Source organism: Sporobolomyces koalae (genome assembly GCF_050403365.1).
Source record: "Sporobolomyces koalae JCM15063 DNA, S_koalae_JCM15063T_v1_ctg4, whole genome shotgun sequence".
NCBI lineage: Eukaryota > Fungi > Basidiomycota > Microbotryomycetes > Sporidiobolales > Sporidiobolaceae > Sporobolomyces > Sporobolomyces koalae.
Genome location: NW_027481767.1, coordinates 18,094 through 40,547, shown reverse-complemented (window position 1 = coordinate 40,547; position 22,454 = coordinate 18,094). Strand labels below are relative to the sequence as shown.

At 54.7% G+C, this 22,454-nt stretch overlaps 9 protein-coding genes across 9 annotated transcripts; 4 read left to right on the top strand and 5 right to left on the bottom strand.

The window, feature by feature from the left end:
* Window positions 1-165: 165 nt before the first annotated feature.
* Window positions 166-1,210, top strand: JCM15063_000203 (haloacid dehalogenase superfamily protein; the record flags this gene model as incomplete). The annotated part of the gene is made up of 6 exons (XM_076676321.1): window positions 166-204; window positions 264-350; window positions 419-616; window positions 691-860; window positions 927-1,009; window positions 1,080-1,210. 6 exons carry the CDS (start codon window positions 166-168, stop codon window positions 1,208-1,210), a joined length of 708 nt encoding a protein of 235 aa, XP_076536302.1.
* A 299-nt stretch (window positions 1,211-1,509) lies between these two features.
* On the top strand, window positions 1,510-3,425 carry JCM15063_000202 (uncharacterized protein; the record flags this gene model as incomplete). The annotated part of the gene is made up of 3 exons (XM_076676320.1): window positions 1,510-2,391; window positions 2,451-3,184; window positions 3,248-3,425. The coding sequence occupies 3 exons, from the start codon at window positions 1,510-1,512 to the stop codon at window positions 3,423-3,425; spliced, it is 1,794 nt and encodes a 597-aa protein (XP_076536301.1).
* Window positions 3,426-3,722: 297 nt separating this feature from the next.
* On the bottom strand, window positions 3,723-5,207 carry JCM15063_000201 (uncharacterized protein; the record flags this gene model as incomplete). The annotated part of the gene is made up of 9 exons (XM_076676319.1): window positions 3,723-3,827; window positions 3,888-3,949; window positions 4,011-4,106; window positions 4,168-4,409; window positions 4,461-4,577; window positions 4,646-4,794; window positions 4,851-4,960; window positions 5,038-5,063; window positions 5,140-5,207. 9 exons carry the CDS (start codon window positions 5,205-5,207, stop codon window positions 3,723-3,725), a joined length of 975 nt encoding a protein of 324 aa, XP_076536300.1.
* A 431-nt stretch (window positions 5,208-5,638) lies between these two features.
* On the bottom strand, window positions 5,639-9,090 carry JCM15063_000200 (uncharacterized protein; the record flags this gene model as incomplete). The annotated part of the gene is made up of 10 exons (XM_076676318.1): window positions 5,639-6,564; window positions 6,627-7,220; window positions 7,281-7,467; window positions 7,534-7,622; window positions 7,677-7,918; window positions 7,984-8,086; window positions 8,152-8,441; window positions 8,506-8,562; window positions 8,624-8,818; window positions 8,930-9,090. 10 exons carry the CDS (start codon window positions 9,088-9,090, stop codon window positions 5,639-5,641), a joined length of 2,844 nt encoding a protein of 947 aa, XP_076536299.1.
* A 443-nt stretch (window positions 9,091-9,533) lies between these two features.
* JCM15063_000199 (NOL8 family RNA-binding protein) lies at window positions 9,534-11,977 on the top strand (the record flags this gene model as incomplete). Its single annotated transcript, XM_076676317.1, has 7 exons — window positions 9,534-9,705; window positions 9,772-9,831; window positions 9,892-9,970; window positions 10,041-10,215; window positions 10,281-11,338; window positions 11,388-11,702; window positions 11,788-11,977. The coding sequence occupies 7 exons, from the start codon at window positions 9,534-9,536 to the stop codon at window positions 11,975-11,977; spliced, it is 2,049 nt and encodes a 682-aa protein (XP_076536298.1).
* A 153-nt stretch (window positions 11,978-12,130) lies between these two features.
* On the bottom strand, window positions 12,131-13,203 carry JCM15063_000198 (uncharacterized protein; the record flags this gene model as incomplete). The annotated part of the gene is made up of 4 exons (XM_076676316.1): window positions 12,131-12,572; window positions 12,629-12,806; window positions 12,866-13,040; window positions 13,135-13,203. 4 exons carry the CDS (start codon window positions 13,201-13,203, stop codon window positions 12,131-12,133), a joined length of 864 nt encoding a protein of 287 aa, XP_076536297.1.
* A 308-nt stretch (window positions 13,204-13,511) lies between these two features.
* Window positions 13,512-13,986, bottom strand: JCM15063_000197 (uncharacterized protein; the record flags this gene model as incomplete). Its single annotated transcript, XM_076676315.1, has 3 exons — window positions 13,512-13,581; window positions 13,653-13,717; window positions 13,804-13,986. The coding sequence occupies 3 exons, from the start codon at window positions 13,984-13,986 to the stop codon at window positions 13,512-13,514; spliced, it is 318 nt and encodes a 105-aa protein (XP_076536296.1).
* Window positions 13,987-14,943: 957 nt separating this feature from the next.
* Window positions 14,944-18,743, top strand: JCM15063_000196 (uncharacterized protein; the record flags this gene model as incomplete). Its single annotated transcript, XM_076676314.1, has 8 exons — window positions 14,944-15,543; window positions 15,613-15,861; window positions 15,931-16,182; window positions 16,245-16,454; window positions 16,516-17,420; window positions 17,485-17,713; window positions 17,776-18,261; window positions 18,330-18,743. The coding sequence occupies 8 exons, from the start codon at window positions 14,944-14,946 to the stop codon at window positions 18,741-18,743; spliced, it is 3,345 nt and encodes a 1,114-aa protein (XP_076536295.1).
* Window positions 18,744-20,967: 2,224 nt separating this feature from the next.
* Window positions 20,968-22,206, bottom strand: JCM15063_000195 (uncharacterized protein; the record flags this gene model as incomplete). The annotated part of the gene is made up of 1 exon (XM_076676313.1): window positions 20,968-22,206. The coding sequence occupies one exon, from the start codon at window positions 22,204-22,206 to the stop codon at window positions 20,968-20,970; it is 1,239 nt and encodes a 412-aa protein (XP_076536294.1).
* Window positions 22,207-22,454: the final 248 nt, after the last annotated feature.

Below are 22,454 nucleotides of genomic sequence, written 5' to 3'. Positions count from 1 at the left end.
TGATGAGCGATGACTATCGGTCGCAACCCGAGAGCGGACTGCGGTGAGTCTCATCATCCAACTTGCCGGAAAGTCGGTGCTTCTTGCTTGCCGAAACTCGCGACTCTTCTCCTTCGCGACTGCCTATTCTCGTTACCGCTGACGTCAAACCTTACGCTCGCAATCATGTCGCATCCTCATGTGAACGCCGTCATCTTCGACATGGTCAGCAGAGTGCCCCCATCTCGGACCGCGATCAGTCATTGACTTTGCCTTGTGTTCAGGACGGCTTGATGATTGATTCCGAGAGGATGTATACGAGGGTTACGAACGAGCTGCTCGCACCCTACAACAAGGAGATGACGTGGGAGGTTCGAAACTGCTCCCTCGACGTGCTGCCATACAGCGTGAATCGCTGACCATGCACCCAACCGTTCAGATAAAGAGTCAGATTATGGGCCGACCCGCCCACGACTCCGCTCGAGTATTGATCGAGTTGACTCAGATCCCTCTCACCGTCGAGGAACTCTTGAGCCAGTCAGCAAAGGGTCTCGAACAGGCCTTCACCGAGGTCCAGCCGTTGCCCGGAGTCCTCAAGCTTGTCCAACATCTCGACAAGCACAACGTGCCGATGGCGGTGCGCTTTTCGCATTAATCTGCCACATCAAGCACAGAAACGCTGATATCGAAAACCTGCTCGCCTCATGCCAGATCGCAACGGGGTCAATGAAGAAGAACTTCTTGATCAAATCGGCCCATCTGCCGCAGCTCTTCAAACCGTTTGGAGACCGGATCCTGTGCGGTGACGATCCCAGACTCGGAGGAAAAGGCAAACCCGACCCGACCATCTTCATCGAGGGTGCCAAGATGATCGGAATCACGTGAGCTCCATCTCCGTGCTCTTTGCAATCGGCCGTGGACACTAGACGCAGAGCTTTGCCTCGCAGAACGGACGACGAGCGCAAAAAGGTTCTGGTCTTCGAGGATGGAGCGCCTGGTGTCATGGCGGCAAGGGCAGCAGGAATGGAAGGTCAGTCATTCCGGCACGTCTTGACTGCTCAAAGTGCACCGGGCTGAGCGAGATATATGCCTGGTTTCAGTTGTGTGGATCCCGGATCCAGAACTCGTCGCGACCATGGGATCTGACCACGGCCTCAAACCGAGTCATCAACACGCTTCGATGGAGGAGTTTGACCCTGCTCAATGGGGTTTGCCCGCGTACGACAACTAGAACTATCTATCAATCGCATCCCGCTGTTGCAAAACAAACACGTTGAAAGTCGCGCGGAGTGCCTCGCGTGTCTTGAGCCACAGAGCACTACAGTATCGCACGCGTGTAAAGTTGACCGCGCGTCGGATTTGCGGAAGGTAAGAGAACTCTTGGAGCCTGTGCGCGACATGACGCGTCCAGATGACGCACGAGCCTTCCGATCGAACCGTGCCCGGTCTAGCGGACGCGCCTCTCTTCTTGAGATCTGCTGCTACAATCCTGCTCTACAGCTGTCAATTCGGTTCACGCGCGGCTTGACAATGCCTGTTAGTCAGCATCAGCCGCAACCGACCGAGGAATCGATTCTCTCGCACGATGGTTTAGCAGAACTCATCGCGACTCCGATTGACCGATGGCCGGGATCCAGCGGATCCAAAAGTGCGGCTGATCATGTAGATCAAGGTGAGCACCAGGACGGCCACCGGACGGTCAGAACGATCGCGCGTCCAGCCCTCGCCCTCCGACAGTTCGACCAGATCGCCGCTGTTCCGCCGACAGGATGGTCACCACGTGCAACCTCATTCCAGTACACAACATCTCAATCTGCGTCACCAGCGTCGTACTCTCCTTCATGGAAACCATTACACGAGGACATTCAACCCGGTCATCCTTCGTACCGGCTCGAAACCTTGACATCGTCAGACTCTTTCAGCCCATTCATCGAAGATACAATCTCTCAACTGAGCTCTCCTTATGCGAAGCTTTCGAGACCCAGGACGCACGATAGCTATCCACTGCAGCGACTGGAGTCTATCGAAGAGCCGGAATTTGGGCAAGGCTCGTTCGAAGGGACAGGAGGAACTTATCACCACGGCATCGGCTATGACCTGAATCATGGACGCGGTTCAAAGGACAAGATCGCGGGAGCCAAGCTCGCAGCACGCGTGCGCAGGTTGGAGAAATACCATGGCGCTGCTTCTCCTCCAGAAACGGGGCGAGGCGAGGCTTGGGCTGACAGCAAAGATCGATGGAAACGAGTCAAGGCTGCAGAAAAACGCGAGGAAGAAATGGAAAGGCAGCGCAGCGGGGTTGACCAGAAAGGTCGTCTCCTCGTTTCCGGCCGCAAGAAACGAGCTACCGTGAGGTGGCTGCAAGGGTTAGGGGCAATTGCAGTAGGAATAGGAAGTCTCGGAGCTACCCTGGCAAGTCAGTCTACTGAACCCAATGTTTGCGCATAGGCTGATTCCGTCGCCGATCCCAGCTGACACACCCGAACGGGAGAGCGCCGCCACAGAGGACTCTTACGATCTATGCGCTCTCTCTTGCACCTTTTATCTCATTCGCCGTGACAATTCACCGCTTCGTGATTCAACCCTGCCTACATCTCCAACGGTCGAAGCGTCCCCTTTCGCAGGAAGAATCTGCTTCAATGGCAGCCCTCCATCCTCTATCGATGCACTCTTCAGGCCCTCAACCGAACTCATCGTCTTGCTTCGGATGTTGTAAGACGAGGACTCGCGCACCTCGTCATTATCAAGAAAATCAATATCAACCGACTTCCGTCAACGTCATCGTCGATCCGGCTCTTTTTGCCGCTCAGTATCGCGAGCAGCACCAAGGTTATCGAGGCTCGATTGCGGAACGAGAAAGGCGTCGGAGAAAACAACAGAAAAGGCGCAAGCGGAAAAAGGCGAGAGCTAGTCGACTTGCAGCGGACGGCAACAGCGTTGAGACCGATTTGCTCTCTTCCTCGTCTACCCTGTCTTCGCTATCGTCGGATTCCGAAGTCGAGCAGTCGGTCTCTTCCTCGAATCCGCGATCGTTCTCATCGATTCTGTCGCACGTGAATCTCGAGCAAAGGTGGCTAGTCGCGCGCAAGCAGGTCAAATGGAACGCCTTTATCGACTTGGCCTTCGCAGTGCTGTGGGGAGCCATTGGATTCTACGCAATCGGATTCGGTGCCAAGTGTCCACCTGGAAGTTTCGCGGGTTACTGGTGAGACGCCCTTTCATCCGTCAAGACCAATATGCTTAGCTGAAACGAGATCGAGTCATCCAGTGATCTCTACAACACTGCGGTTGCGGCGGCCGTCCTTCTGTCATGCGCCTTTCTCGCAGCTTTCACTTTCGACTGTTTCGATCTCTCCCGAAGCAAAGTATCGCCTCGACATCGCCAGCAGCGAATGAGTTTGACGACATTGGCAGATCGGGACGGGGGCGGATCCGATTTGGTTTGAGCCTGCGAATCACCTTCCATCTATTTCCTCGGCTTCTATGTGGCTTTCGTGCGTCATTTGCCCATGGGTATCTGTTTTATCTTCGTATGCAAGAAAGACGAAATTATCGCAAGCGATTGCGGCGCGTGGTAAACGGAAGAGGGCTGTTCAGTAACTACCGGAAGGCAGGTACTCTAGACAGAAACAGCGAATTGTGTGAGCATTCCCAAAGCCTTGCAGCACCTGTGTCAAATTTCAAGCTATGGGTATCGTATCGGGCATGTAAACAGTTCAAGCGGATTATTCTTTTGTTGTCATCTATTGGGTAGGCACCATCTTGGCGATTTTGTCGGTGTCGGTGCGTGACTTGTTGGCGCCAAAGTGCATCCTGACATAGTCTCCGAGCGAGACGAGGCAGACGGTCTGTGAAATGCGTGCTGCTGTTCAGTGCTTTGAACCAGTGACTTTAGGTCACAAACTCACGCGGTATGTCGACAGGGCAATACGGGGCGTAACGCCTCTGAATAGGCCGTTGATTCCGTTCTCTATAGCTCGGATGAATATGGAAAAAGGCAGCAGTTTGCGAGAGAATTAGGAGAGACTAACCGGTATAGATGTGGCGTAGCGTGTCGAGCATATTGAGCTTTGCAGGCCTCGTCTCGCTACTCGCCTTGTTCAGCGACTGCATCTCGACCCGCACAACTGGGTAAAGTGGATTGTTCAGGCTTCTTAAAGGGAGCAGACCTGGAGAGTGGGAAGTCACCTTCGATCGGATGGTTCCAGCATCCGAGGATCCCGCCAAGAGCCGAGCTCAAGACTTTCTCGCCAACTCCGAGCTTGTCCTCAGCACGGTAGCCCTTCAAGTCTCGGATCACTTCTTCGCTCGCTCGAGCGATTCCAATGCGAGACCCCCAGTTGGTGACTTGCCTCAACGCGACGGCATTGACACCCTTGTTGATAGCCCGCAGACCACCTGCTTTGTAGGACTCGCGGAAGAACGTCCACCTAGAAGAGGCGTGGTGAGCTCCGGTATCAAGGAGGAAAAAGGTAAGTCACGACGAAGGGACCTGCAGATGAGGCGGTAGCGGTTCTCCTGGCAAAGAGGCAAGCAGCCCGGTCGGAACATGTCTCGCTCTGGTTATTTCGGCGGTCTTCATCGTAGTACAGATACCCCTGAGACAGGCAAATGTCGGGTCAGGTCGGAAGATTTGGAAAGGGTTCGAGCGTGCAGAAGGACTGACATGGCGAGATAGGCTTGCGCTGCTCCGCCTGCCATACCGCCCAGGAGTCCTCCCGTGCCCTTGCTGATGCCATGCATCGTCGCAAAGTCTTCGACGAACGCACTTGTGAAGAGCAATATCCCGCCTGCTGTGCTGCTCTCGATCCAGCCCTAGAATGTGAATTGTCAACAGAGCACAAATTGGTTGAAACCTCCCTTGGCCTAACCCATGGTACGAGTCCTTGATAGAAACCTTTGAATCCGCCTCTCTCGTAGGTTCTTTGGATTGCTGCGCGCAAGTTGTCGGTACGGTTCGCAGCCATATGAGTCTTGAGCACTGTGTGAACCGGGCGAGTTCAAATGAGCGAGTCAGTTTAGACGGACGGGTTCCCACCGCTGGAAGGTGCGATTCACCTTCGAGAGGTTGACCGAGGGTCGTGCTACAAATATCAATATCAGCTTCAGCGGGATCCTCGAAGACTAAAAGAGGGGGAGAGGAACGAGCCGGGAGCTTACACCTCGAACAGCGAAACAGCTGCTCCGATGGCCAAGTTGGACGGACTCAAGGTGGATCCGTTGACCATGGTGCGTCGGTCGAAGAGACGGCAAGATGCCTTGCGGGAGGAAGGGGAGAGACGCGAGAGAGGATGAGCGGAAGGCAGGGAACGGCGTGTGCTCTTCCGCGGCAGCCGGCAGACCGGACAGCACAGCGAGGCTGCTTCATAGAAGTCAGGAAACAGATTAAACAAGGCTCAGCTTTACACGAGCAAGAGGTGACTGCGAGGGGTAACGGTAGGCAAAAGGAGATATGAATGATCGCGGGTATGAACGAGGCGAGCGGCGAATAATAAAGAGTGTACAACGAAGGGGAAAGAACCGAGGATCGCTTGATCTGATGTACGAAGCGGATGCGACGGATACGAAGGTTGAAACAAATGCGGGTGCGTGAGAACAACGGATAGGAACGAATATACACACTCATCGTCGAGATTCATGGGCATCCAGCGAGAACGTATCAGGCTGACGCCTTTGCGATCCTTTTCCCACCCGTCTTGTCACTCTGTACGACCCAGACGTTCTCTCCGACTCCCGAAATGAGGGCGGCGCTCGCCGCTTCTCCAAGGCACTTCCTCACTTCCTGCGAGGCGCAAATCCCCAACGACCCATCTTGCTCTGCTTGCTTGAGCAAAGAGAGTGACTCGACCCGGTGCGAAGAAGCGTCGCGACGTGAACGTCCGAGGAGGAACACGAATCTCGAATCAGATCCTGATGAGGCGAGGGCGGAAGCACGCTTGATCATCGTCTTGAGCGGGAATGCTGTCGAAACTTGCACAATCTCGAAATGACCGAGGAAATCATCCGCCGGGAGTTGTCGCGCTTGTTCGAGAACGAGGTCGTCTTCGGTTTCAGAGGCGAGGGCGTGCTGAGTCGGATAGAGAGTCTCTCCGGGTCGGAGAGCTCCACTGGAACCTCCTCCTCCACCTGACGAGTGGTGCGTGCCTCCCGCGACAGTCAGTTGAAGAAGAGGACCTTTGACGTTGGAAGTATTGGTTTCATCGCTGCCAGTCTTGAGCATCGACGCCGAGTCCTGAAGGGACAGTCTGTCCTCCTCAGTTTCCTCCGGTGCTCGCTGAATGACGAGGACAGTAACCGAAATGGAAGGCGATCGTTTCGCAAGCTGAATTGCGAGGTCGAGGCAGGTGCGGTCGTCCGAACCGCCGAAGAACGGTAGAAGAATGTGGGTTGATCCATCGAACGAAGTCGGTGGAAGACTGGAAGGAGCAGAGCTCAGACCGCGGTCCAAGAACAGTCCAACATTGCAAGTCGCCGACGCAAACAGGTCCCGAAGGAAAGTCGCGTAGAGGGAAGAATCGGGTTGTGTCGCGGCAGACGGTTTCGAGGATGAGTTGTTGCCGAAAAGGTTCTCGAATGGATTAGGTACTGTCTCAAGACGCGGAATTAGACCATATCGGGAGCTTCAGCGAAAGAGATCGAGTCCTTACGGTACGAAGCCACGACGGAACCTTCCTCTCGAACGTCTTGCCCGAGTGTCCACGGCACGATAACAAAGTCTGACCTGTCTCTCTCTGCCCTCTCCCTGACAGTTTCAGCAAAGTTGTCCCACTGTGTCACGGCAAAGTCTCCCTGCTTCGACTCGAGTCCTCGTCCGGAAATGCTCGCGAACGTTCGGTACAGGTGGATGAGAGGGTCGAGCTTGAGGTGTTCGGCTGCAGCATCTGATGCCAGCAGGACTCCCGAAAGACGTTCGGTCAGTTCGACGAGTCGCAGCGGGTTGATCGAGATGGTCGAGGCCGCAGCCTGGGTCGACTCGAACAATTTCGTAAAGATGAAGAGCGATCCGAGACTTTCGAGTTTGTCGAGCACGACGGTGATCCGCTTGATGCGATCGTCGCGGTTCATGGGTTCCCGCTTGGTTTCAGGTTCTCCGATCTTGGTCGATCCGAGTGACTCGGTGCGTGGTGAGGCAGTCGAGTTTGCGACAGCTGGTCTTCTCAGATGAGCTGGGTACGCGAGCAGAGTACCTGGAGTTGCGGCGAACGTGAGAAGCAGAGCTTCGAGGACAAAGATTGAGAAAACTGTCGACCAGGTCGTCAGCATGTCGCATGTACATATGCAAGGGACAGGACAAAGCTGACCGGTCTCGTTGATGATACCGACGCTCAGCCCTTGATTCAAAATGATCAATTCGATCAATCCTTTCGAGCTCATGAGAAAGCCGACGGCGACTGATTCCCGTGTCGTGAAGCCCGTGAATCTCGAAGCGAAGAAGCAACCTAGGAACTTGCCGCTGAATGCGCAGGCAATCACGCAGACAACCCAGCCCTTTTTGGAAAGACCAGGGCAGCATTAGCACACATAACGTCGTTAATGCATTGAAAGAGGACTAACCCAGATAATGCCCGAGTTCAGCAGGGTGAGGTTTGTCCTCAAACCAGAGTATGCGAAGTAGAGGGGAATGAAGATACAGATGCCTAGCGCTAAGGGTCAGCGAGAATGTTTTCGTCCAGACTCGTCGGTCCGGTCCAACTCACAGAGATCCTCGATTTTCGCCGCGATGTGGTGTCCGAGAGAGTTGGGCACGATGAGACCGACCAGGAAACCGCCAAAGATTTCACTAATACCAATCGCAGCCATGAACCAGCCGCTGACGAAGACGCAGACCAACACGGCGAGGATGTAAGTTTGCGATGGGCCATCAGGGTTCGAGAAGGATCCCGTTCGACGCGCGAGCAGGTTCAGGACTGGTCGCACGACAAAGAACAGGAACAACATCCTAGCATCGCCGAGGGCAGGGTCAGCGAAGCGTCATTGAGCTCGAGCTAGGGTGGTCGTGCTCACCAGCCAACGGTTGCGAGGAGAATGTATAGCACGACAATCCCTGAACCTCCACCCCCCGAGCCGGCAGTGGCGAGCGCAACCGAAAGAGCGAGGAGCATCCAACCTGTTTGCCACAACAGCAAATTCAGCGCCTTTGCCCAGCGAGACGAGGTCGGGAGCGTATCGCACCGATGACATCGTTCGCAACACCTGATGCCAGCACGACGACTCCAACCGGGTCGTTCATGAGCTTGAGATCGACGAGGATCCTACCCAGCACGGGGAACGCTGTGATGCTCGAACTCGTTGCGATGAAGCAGCTGAACGTGGTGAGTTTGACACTCGGGTCAACAAACTGGTGGTACAATCCGATCGAGACGGCCCAGCCAAGGCCGAACGGGATGACCAGGCCTGCGAGCGAGACCGACATGGACGGTTTCAGGTTGCGTTTGAAGAGAGTAAAGTCGACCTCGAGTCCACTGGTAGGTAGCAGTTTAGAGTCAGGTCATCCGGTTCTATCGAAGGAGCGCAGCGAGAACGCACATGACGAAGAGGAACAAGACTAGTCCGATCGTCGCTAGCAGGTTCATGAAGGGCAGTCTGGCAGCAAACCCGTCAATCGTCTGAACAGTTGAGACCCGAGGCTAGATACTGAACTGACGAGTCGTTTGGAAAGATGTGCTGAGAGAAGTGGGGGATCTGGCCAAACGCGGTCGGACCCAGGAGGATGCCGGCGAGAATCTCGAAGCAGACTCGGGGTTGGGTGGTCCATGGGCAGATCTTGGTGAACCCCCACGAGAGGAAGCGCGAGAGGGCGATGATGATGACTAGCTGCACGATCAGCAGTTGGATGGCACTGTAGAGGATCCGGGCACAATGCACAGGCAGTCGGGACAAAGTGCAAGGAGGGTCAGTATCGACACGCGTCTCGGTGGTGGCTGAGGCTGCACGCTAGGGCTAGACTGACTGGCTCGAGTGAAACTCTATGGGGTTGACACCCCCTCCCAGGATCGAAGTGGAGACACTTGCCGAGTGGGACGCAGTCGAACCGAGTTGCGTCTCAAACACCGAGTTGGCTGTCGCAGTGGCCGTGAACGTGATCAGAGCTTCCGTTGTACTGGAAGCCATCGTTGACCTTGTCGTAGAATGGTGAGGGTGGACGAGAAACGCGGGAAGAATGCGACGCGACGTTCAACTTTCAGGGGTCACGAAGGGAACCGCGCGCAGGAAACCCGGCTGCCGAGAGTCTTGGATTCCGGCACCAGTCGTTCGGACCTCCAGTCTTGATTCGAATACAGGGTCGTGACAAGAGACTGCAAAAGAGCAGGGAACAAGACGAAACGAATTTCATTAGATTTGCACTAGGCCCAAAACTTACTACTAATGTCAATCATCTTACGCGACTTTCGCCTGAATTCCTCTCGACATTGCAGCTCGACTCCAGCTCACCTTAGCACCGTCCGACGACAGCACTACCCAACGCACACAGGTTGCGCCTGAAACCCACAGTTGTTTCCAGTTCGACTCGTTCAACTTTCTCATCTGCGAAACTCTCGTCGAGGAGCGCGATCATGTCGAAGAAGCAACAGAGGCAGCGCCCTGTCTTGTCCGACGAACCCGTATTGCAGCGACTACACGTCGGCGGGCTGGCCCCGAGCGTGACTCCTCGAGAGCTGGTCGCCAGGTTCTCTTCGTTTGGCGAGATCAAGGGCGACGTCGACGGGCTGGGTACCGGTCCCTCTGGTCAGTCCAGCTTCTGCTCTGCTTCAAAGCAGCCGGCCATGCTGAGAGCATTCTCGTGACCTCCAGGTCTTCCCAGAAACTACGCCTTTTTCAACCTCCTCACCTCGGAAGCCAAACTGCAGCGATGTGAGTACGATCTCCCTCACACGAGAACTCGGCGAGCGATTTCTGATGAACCTACGACAGGCATGTCTATGCTGAATGGCTCCATGTGGAAATCCCACAAGCTGCGGATCGGCCCTGCCAAACCCAATTGGGACAAGCGGTGAGGTTCATTCATTGTACCTCGCTGAGCTTGAGTACTACAAGCTGACACCTTTGATGGGATGTTTCAGTCGTGAGGAGGAGAGAAGGATTGCCAAGGACTTGGATGATCCCGAATCTGAGCTTTCGGCCACCCTCCGACAAGAAAAGCAGAAGAAGAAGAGAAAGCTGTCGTCCGATCCCAGTGTGGGCTACACTGCGAAACGGTTCGAAATCGTGACTCCGGAAAACATTGAGAATCACAAGGTGAGTGGCTGCTTTTTCGCACGTTCGGTAAAAACTCGATCGGCTGAACCATGTCTTTTGCACAGGGTTGGATCTTGGATTCAAAGCCTCATTCGGCTGTCCCCTTGTTTCCGCTTGTGGTCCGCCCATCACACCCTATCTATCTTCCTCCGAAAGCCGCTACGACCTCGTGGACTCGAGGCAAATCCCGCGCCGAAGGAGACGATGCGTCAAAGAAACGGAAAGAGTTCGACACGGGAAGGGAGAAGAAGCCTCTGATTCGGATCAAGCGCATGCGGATCGACCCCAGGCGGTTCGGGCGCAAGAAGGTGGTGTACAGTGAGAAGGAGGAATGCGACACGATCGCCGGCGTCGGGTACTGGGAATGCCTCGAGGACGAACATGGCGATGCAGCCGAGGTCACTTGGGTGTTCAGAGCAAGGAACGGACAAGTCAAGCACCAGGAAACCGTCAAGCTGAACCACCGCGATGTCGCCCACACCGATCAGTTCACGGCTTTGCTCGAACGACTGCAAGTACCCGAGTGTGCCAAGCCACGACCAGCCGCGGACCTCGGTGTCGCCAACGAGGAACAGTCGACTCTTTCCGCAGAACTCGCCAAGATCCCCCTCGCGGCTGAAACGAAAGTCGACGTCGAGACCTTGCCGCTCACTTCAATGCGAGCTCGATCCCTGTCGCCACCTCCCTACGTTCCTTCGGCACCTCGTCAGCTGCTCTACAACGAAGAAGACGCGTTTCAATTGCGGGTCAGCTCGCTCGACGATTCGACCCGTGAAGAGGAGGCGAGGAAAGAGCGAGAGCGTCTTGTCCAGTTGGCTCTTGGCGTTATTCCTGAAGAAGCTGCCCAGGTTGAGGGGGCTCCCGGATCCAAGACAGAAGTGAAAAAGCTGCCCATGGTTGAAGGGTTCGCGAATGATGACGAGGATGACGACGACGATATCTTTCAGCAACCCGCTATGCGCTTGAGGGGAGGCGGAGGAGCAGCAGACAGCTCAAGCGACAGCGACAGCGATTCGAGCGACGAAGAAATCGAAGAAGCGCAACCGACAGAAAAGGCCAAGACGACCTTGTCCAAGGGCACTTTGAAGGAGATGTTCAAGCCTCAGGAAGAAGAAGCAGGCAAGTCTGAGGTTTCCTTGAAGCGAAACGCACGTCAGGAGCTAATGAGTCAGCACCTTTGTGCGCACAGCGTCCTTCTCGTTGTTCTCGGGACTCGATCTCGAGCTCGACCAGGAAGACGAAGACGTGGAAGCTGAAGAGGCTATCCCGATCCCGTCTGCCCTCCCTGCTCCGCCTCCCAAGATCCTGCCGATCTACCGTCAACGTGCGGGCTTCCAACAACCGGAACAGGCGCGAGAAGGTCCCGGCTACTCGTTCTTTGGCTTGCTTCAACCCGAACAAGATCAATTGCCGGAAAACAAGAAACGAGAGAACGAGAAGAGGTTGAATGAGAGCGGAGTGCAAGATTGGTGGAAGAGCCAAACTGCGTACGTTTTTCTTCTCGAGCATCTCACACGCATTTCGCGTTCGTCCAGTTACCAGATTAAACTCATCTGCGATTTCTATCTACAGAGACGAGATTGACGAGGCGCACGCCAAGCTGCGAGAGAACCTTCGAGGTTTCTCTCGCAAGCGACACCGCGAAGCGGTCAAACGTACGAAAAAATCCGCCAAGACACAAGGTGGTGGAGCGCGTAGGACTGGGGGTGCAACAGGCTTGGGACCTTTCACGCTCGACAGTCTGGCCAATACGCAAGAATAGGACTTTGCCTTGTAGTCATTATTCCAATGTCAAAGACTCCTATACAACCCGCACTGAGTGCTAGAGGCAATTGCGAGAATTTTCAACTCGAAGATACCCGGGATGACATGGCAAATGTCGGTCTGTTCGACTGCGGTTAGGAATTGTCGCAGCTCAACCAAACATGTCTGTACGGTGATCCAAGGGTAGTTCGGCTCCCATCAATCCAGTCTCCCAACTCTTGGGCACCTTCCACTTGATCGCGCCTTGAGGCCTCTCCTCCTCAGGGTTGTCTCCGAGCTGCAAATTCTCGATCCTCGATTCCAATCCCTCGAGTTCTTTCTTGAGTACGGACGTGAGCGCGTCGGCGAGGAAGAATGCGGTTTCAGGTTCTGTCGTTTCGAACGTGTAGATCAAGAGTGCAGAAACCGCTGGCAAGTCGGTCGAGTCGGAAGATTGCAACGTGTCGAGCAACCTTCGAGTCATGCCTCCGTGAGGGACGAGTGGGAGTGCGTCAGATCCAGATGCGAGAGAGTAAGGAGTCGAAACCGAAGCAAGGTCGAGTAACGATGGAGACGAGGGATTCGGGAGAAGGAAATGTCGTAGAGGCGACGAGCTGCACCCAATCTTATCAGCGGGTGTCCGCGGTATATGGACCAGACTTTGACTCACGAATTGAGTCCTTCGTCATTACGCAGAGCAGCATCGACTCCCGCTACGAGCAAAACTTCCTTGAATTGACCTTGGGCGATGAATTGCCTCATCGATGCAAGGTAGTGTGGTCTTCGTGCACGGATGACGGGTGACCTCGGTAGGACCACCGTGAGCGAGCGGGAGGGCACTTGAAAGACTGGAATGCATGACAGGATTCAGCTTCCGAAGCGAGTGGGGCGATCCGTACCATCTCACCTTCGACACTGTACGAGATGCCATCTGGCGCAGTCTCTTTCCCAGGCAATGTGTCGAGACCCGATACGGCAGGAACGTGATCCCGGAGACCCAGGAATCCTACTCGAGTGAGCTGAAAGTTGGCGATGATCAAGTCGCAAGCGAGTTGAGCGATAGATGCGAGTGACGGTTGGGGCTAAGTTGCATTCCAACATAGTCCCGCATGAGTATGCATAGTGGTCAGCTTCGGGCTGCGACGATGGATGTTGAAGGACATGAGGGGAACTTACGAGTACAAGCGTCGAAGAGGTGAAGTCTACAGGTTCAGACAAGCCTGGTAACGGAGTAAAGTAGTTCATCGTCACGTCCTTGAATACGGAGCGAACGCAGAAAGATCCTGTTGACAAGCAGCGACAGGCCGGCACGAGTCCCTATTGTCAGAACATTGTAATCGGGAATTACGCGTCATCGCTTCTAAATCTACAAGATTCCGCGAGACTTTAGGGTTTCTCAATTTCTCATCTACTCTCCGCGAGGATCTCCTCTTGTCTGTGCCCGGCTCGATGTCCCATCTCGGCCAACCCCTCCTTGGAACTTTAAAACTCGAACTTCACAACATGTTACAAGTCATACAAGTCGTACACAGAGGTTTCCCTAGTCGAATGACCTAGATGGGCGAGGCTTTCGCGTCGCACTTGGTTGCACAGTCGATCGGGTACTTGGCATTGCATTCGGCACTGAAAAGGAGAGGGTAATCGTCAGCAAACAATCGCACGTTGGAATACCGACAGCCTGAAGCGAGACTCACGTGTTGATCTTGTGATGCTTCTGGACGCACTTGAGACCTTTGCGTTCCATGCCCTTGTTACCGATCTGCGACGTGCAATGCAATCGTGGGCAAGCACCGTCAGTCAACCTCGTCGGGGGGGATGTAGCTCAAAATGATACTCGCTACTCACATCGCCGACAATGTCACCATCATCCTTGATGCACCGCACGAGGAAGTCTGGGCATGGGTCATCGAGCTTGTCCTCGACCGCGAAGCGGACTTGATCGACTTGATCTTGAACGGCTTGCGGCATGACTGACGCCAGAACGGCGGGCACAATCGAGGCGGCGAGCAAAATGGTGGTGAACTTCATGGTGTGTGTGTTTGTGCGGAGGATGTGGGGAAGGAAAGGAAGAGAAGGAACGCTCGTAGTTCGAGCATCGCCCAGCCAATCAAGGCAGCTGATCGAATATTAGCGATGACGAAGTACAAGTTGCATTTGCAATGCCTTGGCCTGATCGGTGCGTCTTTCGGCTACGTAATCGCGAATTGCCCGCAACTGTTCGCGGTACTCGGTCGTAGAACCTTCAACAGTACACAAGACGGAGTGGCCCAGTACACTAGAGTGCGGAAAAGGAGTTCGGTTAACAATAAAATTGCGTGGCGATGATCCGAGGCTGTAGTCAGATCTGACGAGCCAACGCTACATGCGAGGCTGCGCGAGCATAGTGAACAGTCGGTGGAAACCAGAGAGCAGCGTGAAGCATAGAGAATGAGAGAAGTGCACTTCGGCGCAAAGAATATTGAATTGCCTCGACCTTGACGGCCATTGCGACTCCCGACCTTTCCGGACACCTCTCCAAACCACCTCCGGGTACCAATCTGCGACAACCAGCCGAGCAACTGGCTGGATCGCTGTGTGTGCCGTCGTCTCTTGTGCACCAGGATCGGTCTCCGAGTCAACCGCAGTCGACTACCATTGTCGCGCTCACAAGGTGAGCCAGACTGGTCTCTGAACAACTAGAGTGCCAGCTCAGGGAGTATCCGGGAGCGTAACAGAAGCCAGCAATACCGTTCGATCTGGTGAGCACTTCATCTCGCCTCCCGTTTCTCCCTCGATGTCGTGGCGCAGCGCCGCTGTGCTGGCGTTCCACATGTAGCTAATAGGAAACGCCTCGCTTTGCCGCCAGTAGCCCCTTCAAATTCCTCAAGGCGCCGCTTGATTCCGCCATTTTTCGCGAGCAGCTACAGCATACGAAACCTCGCTGTGATCTAGACGTTCTTACTGTCCAGATCAACGCTAGGACATCGTCAAGTTTAGACGCCCGGGATGGACATCTACACAACTTCGTTCTGTCTCCCTCGATCGGCAGCTCACTCCGCTGACCTCACCACTTCGGCCAACTCGACTCCTTCGACTTCGTTCGATTACGGCCCACGAGATGGCACCACCACCGTAGATGATGATGGACGCGCACCACATGCGCCCGGACAAGGACAGGCACAGAACCAGAGGAACCCTTCGAGCGGGAGTCATCAATCTACCCTCTCCGACGGTGCAGTCCCGCCTGCCGGTGCGCTAGGTTCCAGTGGGGAAAACACAGGATCGGCGGGAAGCAGCGCGAACGGCTCAGGCGAGTCGGCGAACGGCGTGCATCACAACGGCGGATCGTTGCACAAACGTGGCAGCGTCGACCTCAACGACGTCATGCAGCGCCTGTGTGTCGACACGATGGCAGCACATCAGTGCATCGTCTCGTTCTCTCCGGTCGACCCTCCCTCTGCGAGCCCGAATCTTTCGAGTGGCCCCGATGGAAACGCCTCGAATGATAAAACCGCCAGCAGCAAGCTGTACAATTTCCACCTGTCGGGTGGATACCAGCAAGTCATGAGTGCACGCGGAAGCATACTGCGCGAGAACCCCTTCAAGGTCAGTCGACGTTGTCTCCGTCTATGTTTGTGCTTAGCTGACGATCGCCTCTCGCTCGAGCAATTCCAGCGCAAGTCAGTCGTCAAGGTACCGCGCGCCGAAGTTCTCGATGGCAAAGAAAACGTCAAGGTTGAGATGCGCCGCAAGCTCGACGAGATCGCTTCGCTAACGAAAGCGCACCTAGCGATCGTCGGACAAGCAAATGGCACGATTGGGTTTGGTCTCGAAACCGAGCGCAACGTCGAAATCGTCATCACTGGACCTTACGAGAGCGTCGAACAGGCGCGAGTACGGCTGTTGGTACTGCTTGATGAGCTTGTACGTCTCGACTTGCCACGGTTTCACTCCGACCTCGAGACAAGCGCTCATCTATTTACAATTCCACAGAGTGGATTGCATTCCGAGGTGTGCGAAATCGACTACAAGCTGCACAACATCATCTCTGGCCGCAAACGATGCGTCGTCCAGACGATCCAGGAAGAGACGGCCACCAACATCTACTTCCCAACACCGCTCTCGGGTGTCATTGGCGGCAAGACGAGCTCGCTGCAAGCGAAGCAGAACCTCATTTTCATCACCGGCGAGTTCTTCGGGGTACAGAGAGCAAGGGACATGCTCTTTCAAGTCTCGCTGCACAAGGTATGCTGCTTTGGATACTTCATTTCGGAACGTGCAGATTGCTTACCTGGTCTCCTGCGCAGAGCAAGTGCATTATCTCGCGCGACACGGCGATTCTCCCTCGCAAGCTCGACTGGATGCTGTCGGACCGTCTCGAGGATCTCAAGCAAATCATGAATGACAACGGCACCTTTATCAATTTCCCTCCTCTCGGCAGTCAAGCGAGTTTGATTTCGGTTTACGGAGACCACCGTGTCAACATCGAACGCTCGATCAGGGCGATCATGGGTCTCGTGAGTCGACTTGAGAGGATCTGAGCCAGCCATTGCTATTGCTGACGCTTTCCGGAGGCAGGCTTGTCAACTCTACGTTGCATCGTTCTGGCTTCTGCCAATCTCGTTTGACGTCTTCATGCCTCCTTCGACGATCAACCCTGCACAAATCCCTCCCATCCTGCGCCACATCAGCGTCACGAGCGGCGCCGAAGCTGTGTTCAAGAGCAACTGTTTCGAGTTTCACGGTCTGGAGGCAGAGGTCCGGCAAGCAGTACAGCTCGTACTCGAGCTCGATTTCGTCAAATCGTTCCACCACGAGATCCGATTCCAAATCGAGCTCGCGAACGAGCACCGCGAATTCATCTCGGGCAAAAAGAATGGCAAGCTGAACAAAATCATGAAATCTGCCAACGTCAAGATCAAGTTCGAAACATTCAACGACTACAACTTCTTGATCGACGTTGCCGGAAGCGATCCGGGAGCCTTGCATGGCTTGACCATGCTTCAGGAGGAACTGCCCGCAGAGATCTCGTTCCACGTACCCGAGGCTTACCACAAGCGGATAATCGGAGTTGGCGGCAAAAACATTCAGCGCATCATGAAGAAATATGGAGTGTATGTCAAGTTCTCCAACGCCGAAGAATTTGCTGCGCTCGGAGGGTACAACGACAACGAGGACAACGTTATCGCGCGCACTCCGGCCAAGAATGCTATGAATCTCGAACACCTCAAGCAAAGCGTGATGGAACTGGTCAGCCCCAAGGACAAGGACTTCATCGTCGAAACCGTTTCGATTCCCCGCCGATACCACCGAACTCTCCTCGGCGAGAAGAGCATCTTCATTCACGATATTGAGGCCAAGACGAACTCGGCCGTCCGGTTCCCGAGCAAGGAAACTGCGAGCGATGTAGTGTCCATCTTTGGGCCAGAGAGCCAAGTCCACATCGCAGCGCAGATGCTGCTTGACCACGTACCCTTCGAAGCGTGAGTCATTCCCTTCTTGTCGATCTCAGTCGGCCTTGAAAACCAACGCTTCTCCTTGTCGCAGCGAATACCGCTTGCCTCATTCGACCGAGATGGCCGCTCTTACGCTCTCGCAAGATTTCGTCAATCTGACCGAAAAGATCAAGCGTGACCTCAATATCACGATTTTACCGTGGGTCGATCGCAGCGGTGCGGGCGAAGAGACTATCATCCGCTTCTGCCTCAATCGGAGCAACGTCGACTTCCTCGCCACGAGTCGGGACCTCGTCGAAGAGTACCTCGTGCAACGAAAAGTATGCCTTTCTCTCGCCATAAATCTGTCGCTCTATCGCTGATCCCGCCTGTCTTTCTGCAGATTGATTTATACCCTGGATCTCTGCGGCCTCGCTCAGAATCCTTCGCCGACGTGTTTGCGCCATTCAACAGCAAGCTGTTGTCGACATCAAACATCGCCGGCGGAGATGCTGATCATCGGCCCGAGCCTCGTCCGGGATCGGATCGCAAGCTTCGACTCGCAGCTTCGTCTCCCAATATCAAGGCGATCTTTGATGCCAACCCAGGAGGACCGGCTTCATCGCAATTGCAGGCATTCCGCCCAAACCAGGGCATTCCCGAGCAACCTCATCAGCACCAGCAGCATGACTATCCGGGATATTACCCTGCGCCCCCGCCTCCCGTACCTCAAATTCCTCACCAGTACCAGCAACAGCCACCGTACGTTCCCGCAGGAGCAGCTCCAGGCCAGATGGCCCACGGGCACGCTAGTCCCTTTGCCCCGCTGCCACCTCCACCGCCTCCGCATCAAGCAGAATATCATTGGGGCATGCCTCGAGTGCAGATGGTTCGTACTGTCAGAGATATATGTGGCGTCGCAATATGGGATGCTGACATGCATTCTCCTCTGAACAGGGTTATCCGAACGCGCAGGGATATGCAACAGGGTACAACGGCTACTCGGCTGCTGCCACGCCTACTCAGCGTCTTTCTCACGACGACCTGCGCTCGCCGCCTCGCCACGGCGGATCGGCATCGCTCCCTTTCCCCTCGACTGATGCCGCGACCCCGAGAGCATCAACGAATGCCGCTCAGGCTTCGGTCGAGGATCAACTCAAGGAGCTATCATCGACCGCGTCGTCGACACCTGGCCGTCAGCCGCGGGGACTCGGACCGCGAGCTCAATCTCTCGACCTCTCGCAACACAATTTCCGCGGCGGACATCACGGTCAATCTGCCTCGGTTGCATTCCCGAATTCGTCCCGACCTTATGGCCACGAGGATGTGGACGAAGTGAGCGGCGTTTTGTCCCAACTCGGCATCAACTAGGACTGCTCTCTCGGGCTCTCAACTGTCTCTCACGCCATATATCAATTCATTATTTACCCGCCCAAACACTGCCTTTGCATTATCGATAATCCCTACCAAATAGCTCATTCTCCTCTCCTTTGATTCACCCCTCTCGCGATCTATCTAACCAGGATCCGTACATTCCCAAAAAAACGTTTCTTCACACTACTCGCCTTCGTCCCAAGATAACCTTACTCCGCAACGCTCTGTCGCAACAAACCCCAACATCCCCCAGTTATCGATACCCCCTCTGATCCTCCCTCCTTCGGCCAAACCCGGCTCATGTTTCTTTGGCATCGGCTCGTTGTTGTCTGCTGCATCTGAGCGGCCAGCTCTCCCTCCACTCTCTTATAGCTTCGCACATCCTCTCTTGTGTCTTACCCCGCCGAAATCATGTGTCAACAACAGAATACTCTGAAACAAAACCGTTCTTCTCATTGGCACTCCGCTACTCGCGCCACTCGCTTCGCCCCATCAATGGCGTATCGTCTTATGCCCTATCTGGTTGGCCTGTACAACCCGATGCCATCCTGATCTGCCAGTATCTTGCGTTCGAGCATGAGATGCGGAAACAGAGGCTCTGTCAATGTCACAATGAAGGAAAACGTTCAAATTGCAGAGTACCAGCCGTCCTCCTTCAACTCAAAAGCGCATCTCGCAACAGGCGGTGCAACACTCGTGTGAGAAACCGTCAGATCGGAAGCTTCGTCGCAAGTATCCAGTTGATGCTTGATCTTCGATTGCTTGCGCAGGGTGCTTAGGAACGGCGGAGTTGAAGGGCCGTCGCTCTTGAAGTTTTCGAAAGAATCGTCAAAGCTCGAGTTGCCAGAGTCGACCAGAGTGTCATCATGGCTTGAAACCAGGCAGCAAGTCTCTTGAGCGGCTTCGACCTCCAACTGTCGCTGCGTGCGCGTCGGGTCACACGATCTCTGCTGTGTCGCCGGTATTCCATTTTCGATAGGTACCGCACATTTTCGCAAGTCGGCTTCAAGGTGTGTCACGTGTTGACGATAATCTTCGTTTGAGGGGGCGAATTGCAGTCTCTCCCGTTCGATAGTCTCGAGCTGATCTTCCCAATGAGCCTTCATTTCTTCCAATTCGCGCATGCGATCGCTGACTTCCTTGCGAAGCGTTGCATTTTCCCGGTTCGCTCGTGCGAGGTGTACCTGCTGAGCTGACTTGATCTGAAGAAGTGTATCGACGCGCTCCTCCTGTGCTCGCCCGCAGGATCAGTACTCTAGCCAGAATTCTTTCGGGAAGGGGGAACTTACGCGCTCGGTCAGCTTCTTCTCGATGGCTTCGGCTGCTCCTTTCGCATGTTCTGCTGACCTTCGCGCTTCTACTAGCTGCATTTCGAGCTGTATTTGTTGCCGCTCGGCCTCCTCACAGCGCGCTCGGAGTCGATGTATCGTTGCGCGAGCTTCTTCAGCTTGGTCTGCATTGTCCGTTGACTCGTTGCATAGCTTCTGAGCGAGACCCAACTCTTCGTGGGGCTTTGCGATCACCGGAATGCGATTCGCCTGATCTGATGATTCAGATGCCGCAGAGTCCGCATTACCGGACTGCGTAGTGCCCTCCGCGAGGCAAATGCTCTCGGACCTGCGAATTCTTAGAAACCTGAGCTCGAGTTCGGTATCGAGAATTGAAAACGTCAGCCTCACAGAGATCGGAGGTTTCTTGTGCTGATATTGGATGCTGACTCGGTGCATCTGGCACGCAGGTCTTCTAGCTTGCTGTACTGTGACTCGAGTCGAGAAGTCGCATCGAGAACAGATTGAGCCAGTGTGCTCTGGAATCTTTCGAGTACTGCTTCCAGCGAGTGCGCCTCGACGCTTCCAGCCTGACCTGCTGACAGTGAGAATAACTTGAACAAATCGTCTTGAGGATTTATCCTTTTGTGGGTTTTCATTCCGACGAGAGCGGTATCACGTTCGTCGTCACCGTCTTGGTGCATCAAGCGCATCTTTGAAAACTCCTCGAGTTTCTCGACGGCGCGATTGATTTCGATCCCCTTGATCTCTGCCCGGAGCAGGGCGAACTGTCTCTGCATGCTTTGTTCGAGAATGTATAGCGGCGAATGATCTCCTCTTCCAATTTCTTGATTTCTTGTCGAATACAATCTTCCCGAAGGAGCATCCAGCGATTTGTAGAGCAACTGACAGATATGAACACAGGAGGTGAGCGAGACTCGAGCGCAGAGAGGTTACAGAGGCATCCAACTGACGTGAGTTTGATCTGCAGCGCTTGACTCTCTTGCGATCGATCCAGCTGCTCTGGCTCGACGGCGCCAATTGGAAGTAAACAGCGAAGGTTGCGAAGAAGGACGAGCGAGAGAGCATTGAGGCGGAATCGCATCTTCTGGTGAAACGGCCGAGCATGCTCCGTAGCTTGTGCAGGAGGTATCACGCTGCGAACGTATTTCGGTTGCATTGGGCGGAATCGGAAGAGGTCGGCGGGTTCTCCGATCCGAGACAAACACAGGCGCGCTGAGCTTTTGCCGCTTGACCGAATCGCTTTCGTCTTTGGCATTCGTCGCAACCGGGATCGACGGTAGAGGGCCATGAGATACCTTTCGGAATCCGGGAGCTCTCGGTTCGGCTCCGTACATGAATCGAGGTGCATCGGAAGGAAGGGCAAAGTCGAATGAGCTTGAAGGAGGAAGAGACAGTTCATCGAGTCGCGCAGCCGTGTTGAGGTAGAAAGGGCGCAAAGGGATTGGGGAAAGGATCGATGATGATAATGGAAAGGGCTCGATGGGCACCTTAGGCTCTGGCGCGTGGACAATCGGCCCAGCTTCGACTGATAATGAAATGTCTGCCTCTGATCGGACCGGCGACAGGCCAGGTGAATGAGCAACGACGGATCCCGGTCTTCCGTTTGGCCCAAAGAGGGCGGAATCTGACTGATCTGCCGATTCGGGATCTGATCTACTGCTGGGAGTGGGTATCTTCGGGGACACGGAAGAGACAGGCGAATGAAGTTGAGGCGTATTTGGCGAACAAAGTGCTGCCTCGATTGCCTGGCCGGCTTCGTCACTACTTTGGTCGACATATCCTTCTACAGCCGATGATAGCGAATGCTGAGGTGGTACGGAGGAGGCTTCGACGAGATCATGCACATCTGCGATAGTGTCTGTTCCGGTCTCTCCCTGCGGATAAATCCCGTATTGATGTCGAAGTCCTGCCTCCGTTACTTGAGCGTGCGGCTCCAGACGCCCTCCGGATCGTAGCGCTTCCGTGTTGTCAAGATTTGCTGCGATTTGTTCCGCAGGTTCCTCCGGTTGCAGTTCTGCGACAGCCCCCATGTTTTGGACGATACGATGTGACAGCTTTGTGTGGTCTTCCTCCTTGTTCTCGGCATAGATGGTGAGCCGCTCGGGGTCTTCATGGCTCTCCTCAGTTGCTTTCTGAGCCTGTTCGTGCACCTTCGACCGGGTCGGCATGGTGAAACTTGGTGCGGACGCCGTGAGTCTATTCTTCCTGAGGACAGGATCCTGCGGTTCCGAGGTGAAAGGAGCGGCATTGGGGTTCAAAGTGACTTCGGTTTGACGAGAAGGGGTTGTGACATCGTTTGAAGGTAATCGACGAGAGAAGGCATCGATGACGTTTTGCAATCGGGCCGGGAGAGTTACAGACGAATTGAAGAGGGAAAAAGTGCGGGCGTGCGAGCGGCTTGTCTGGACGCTGGGAG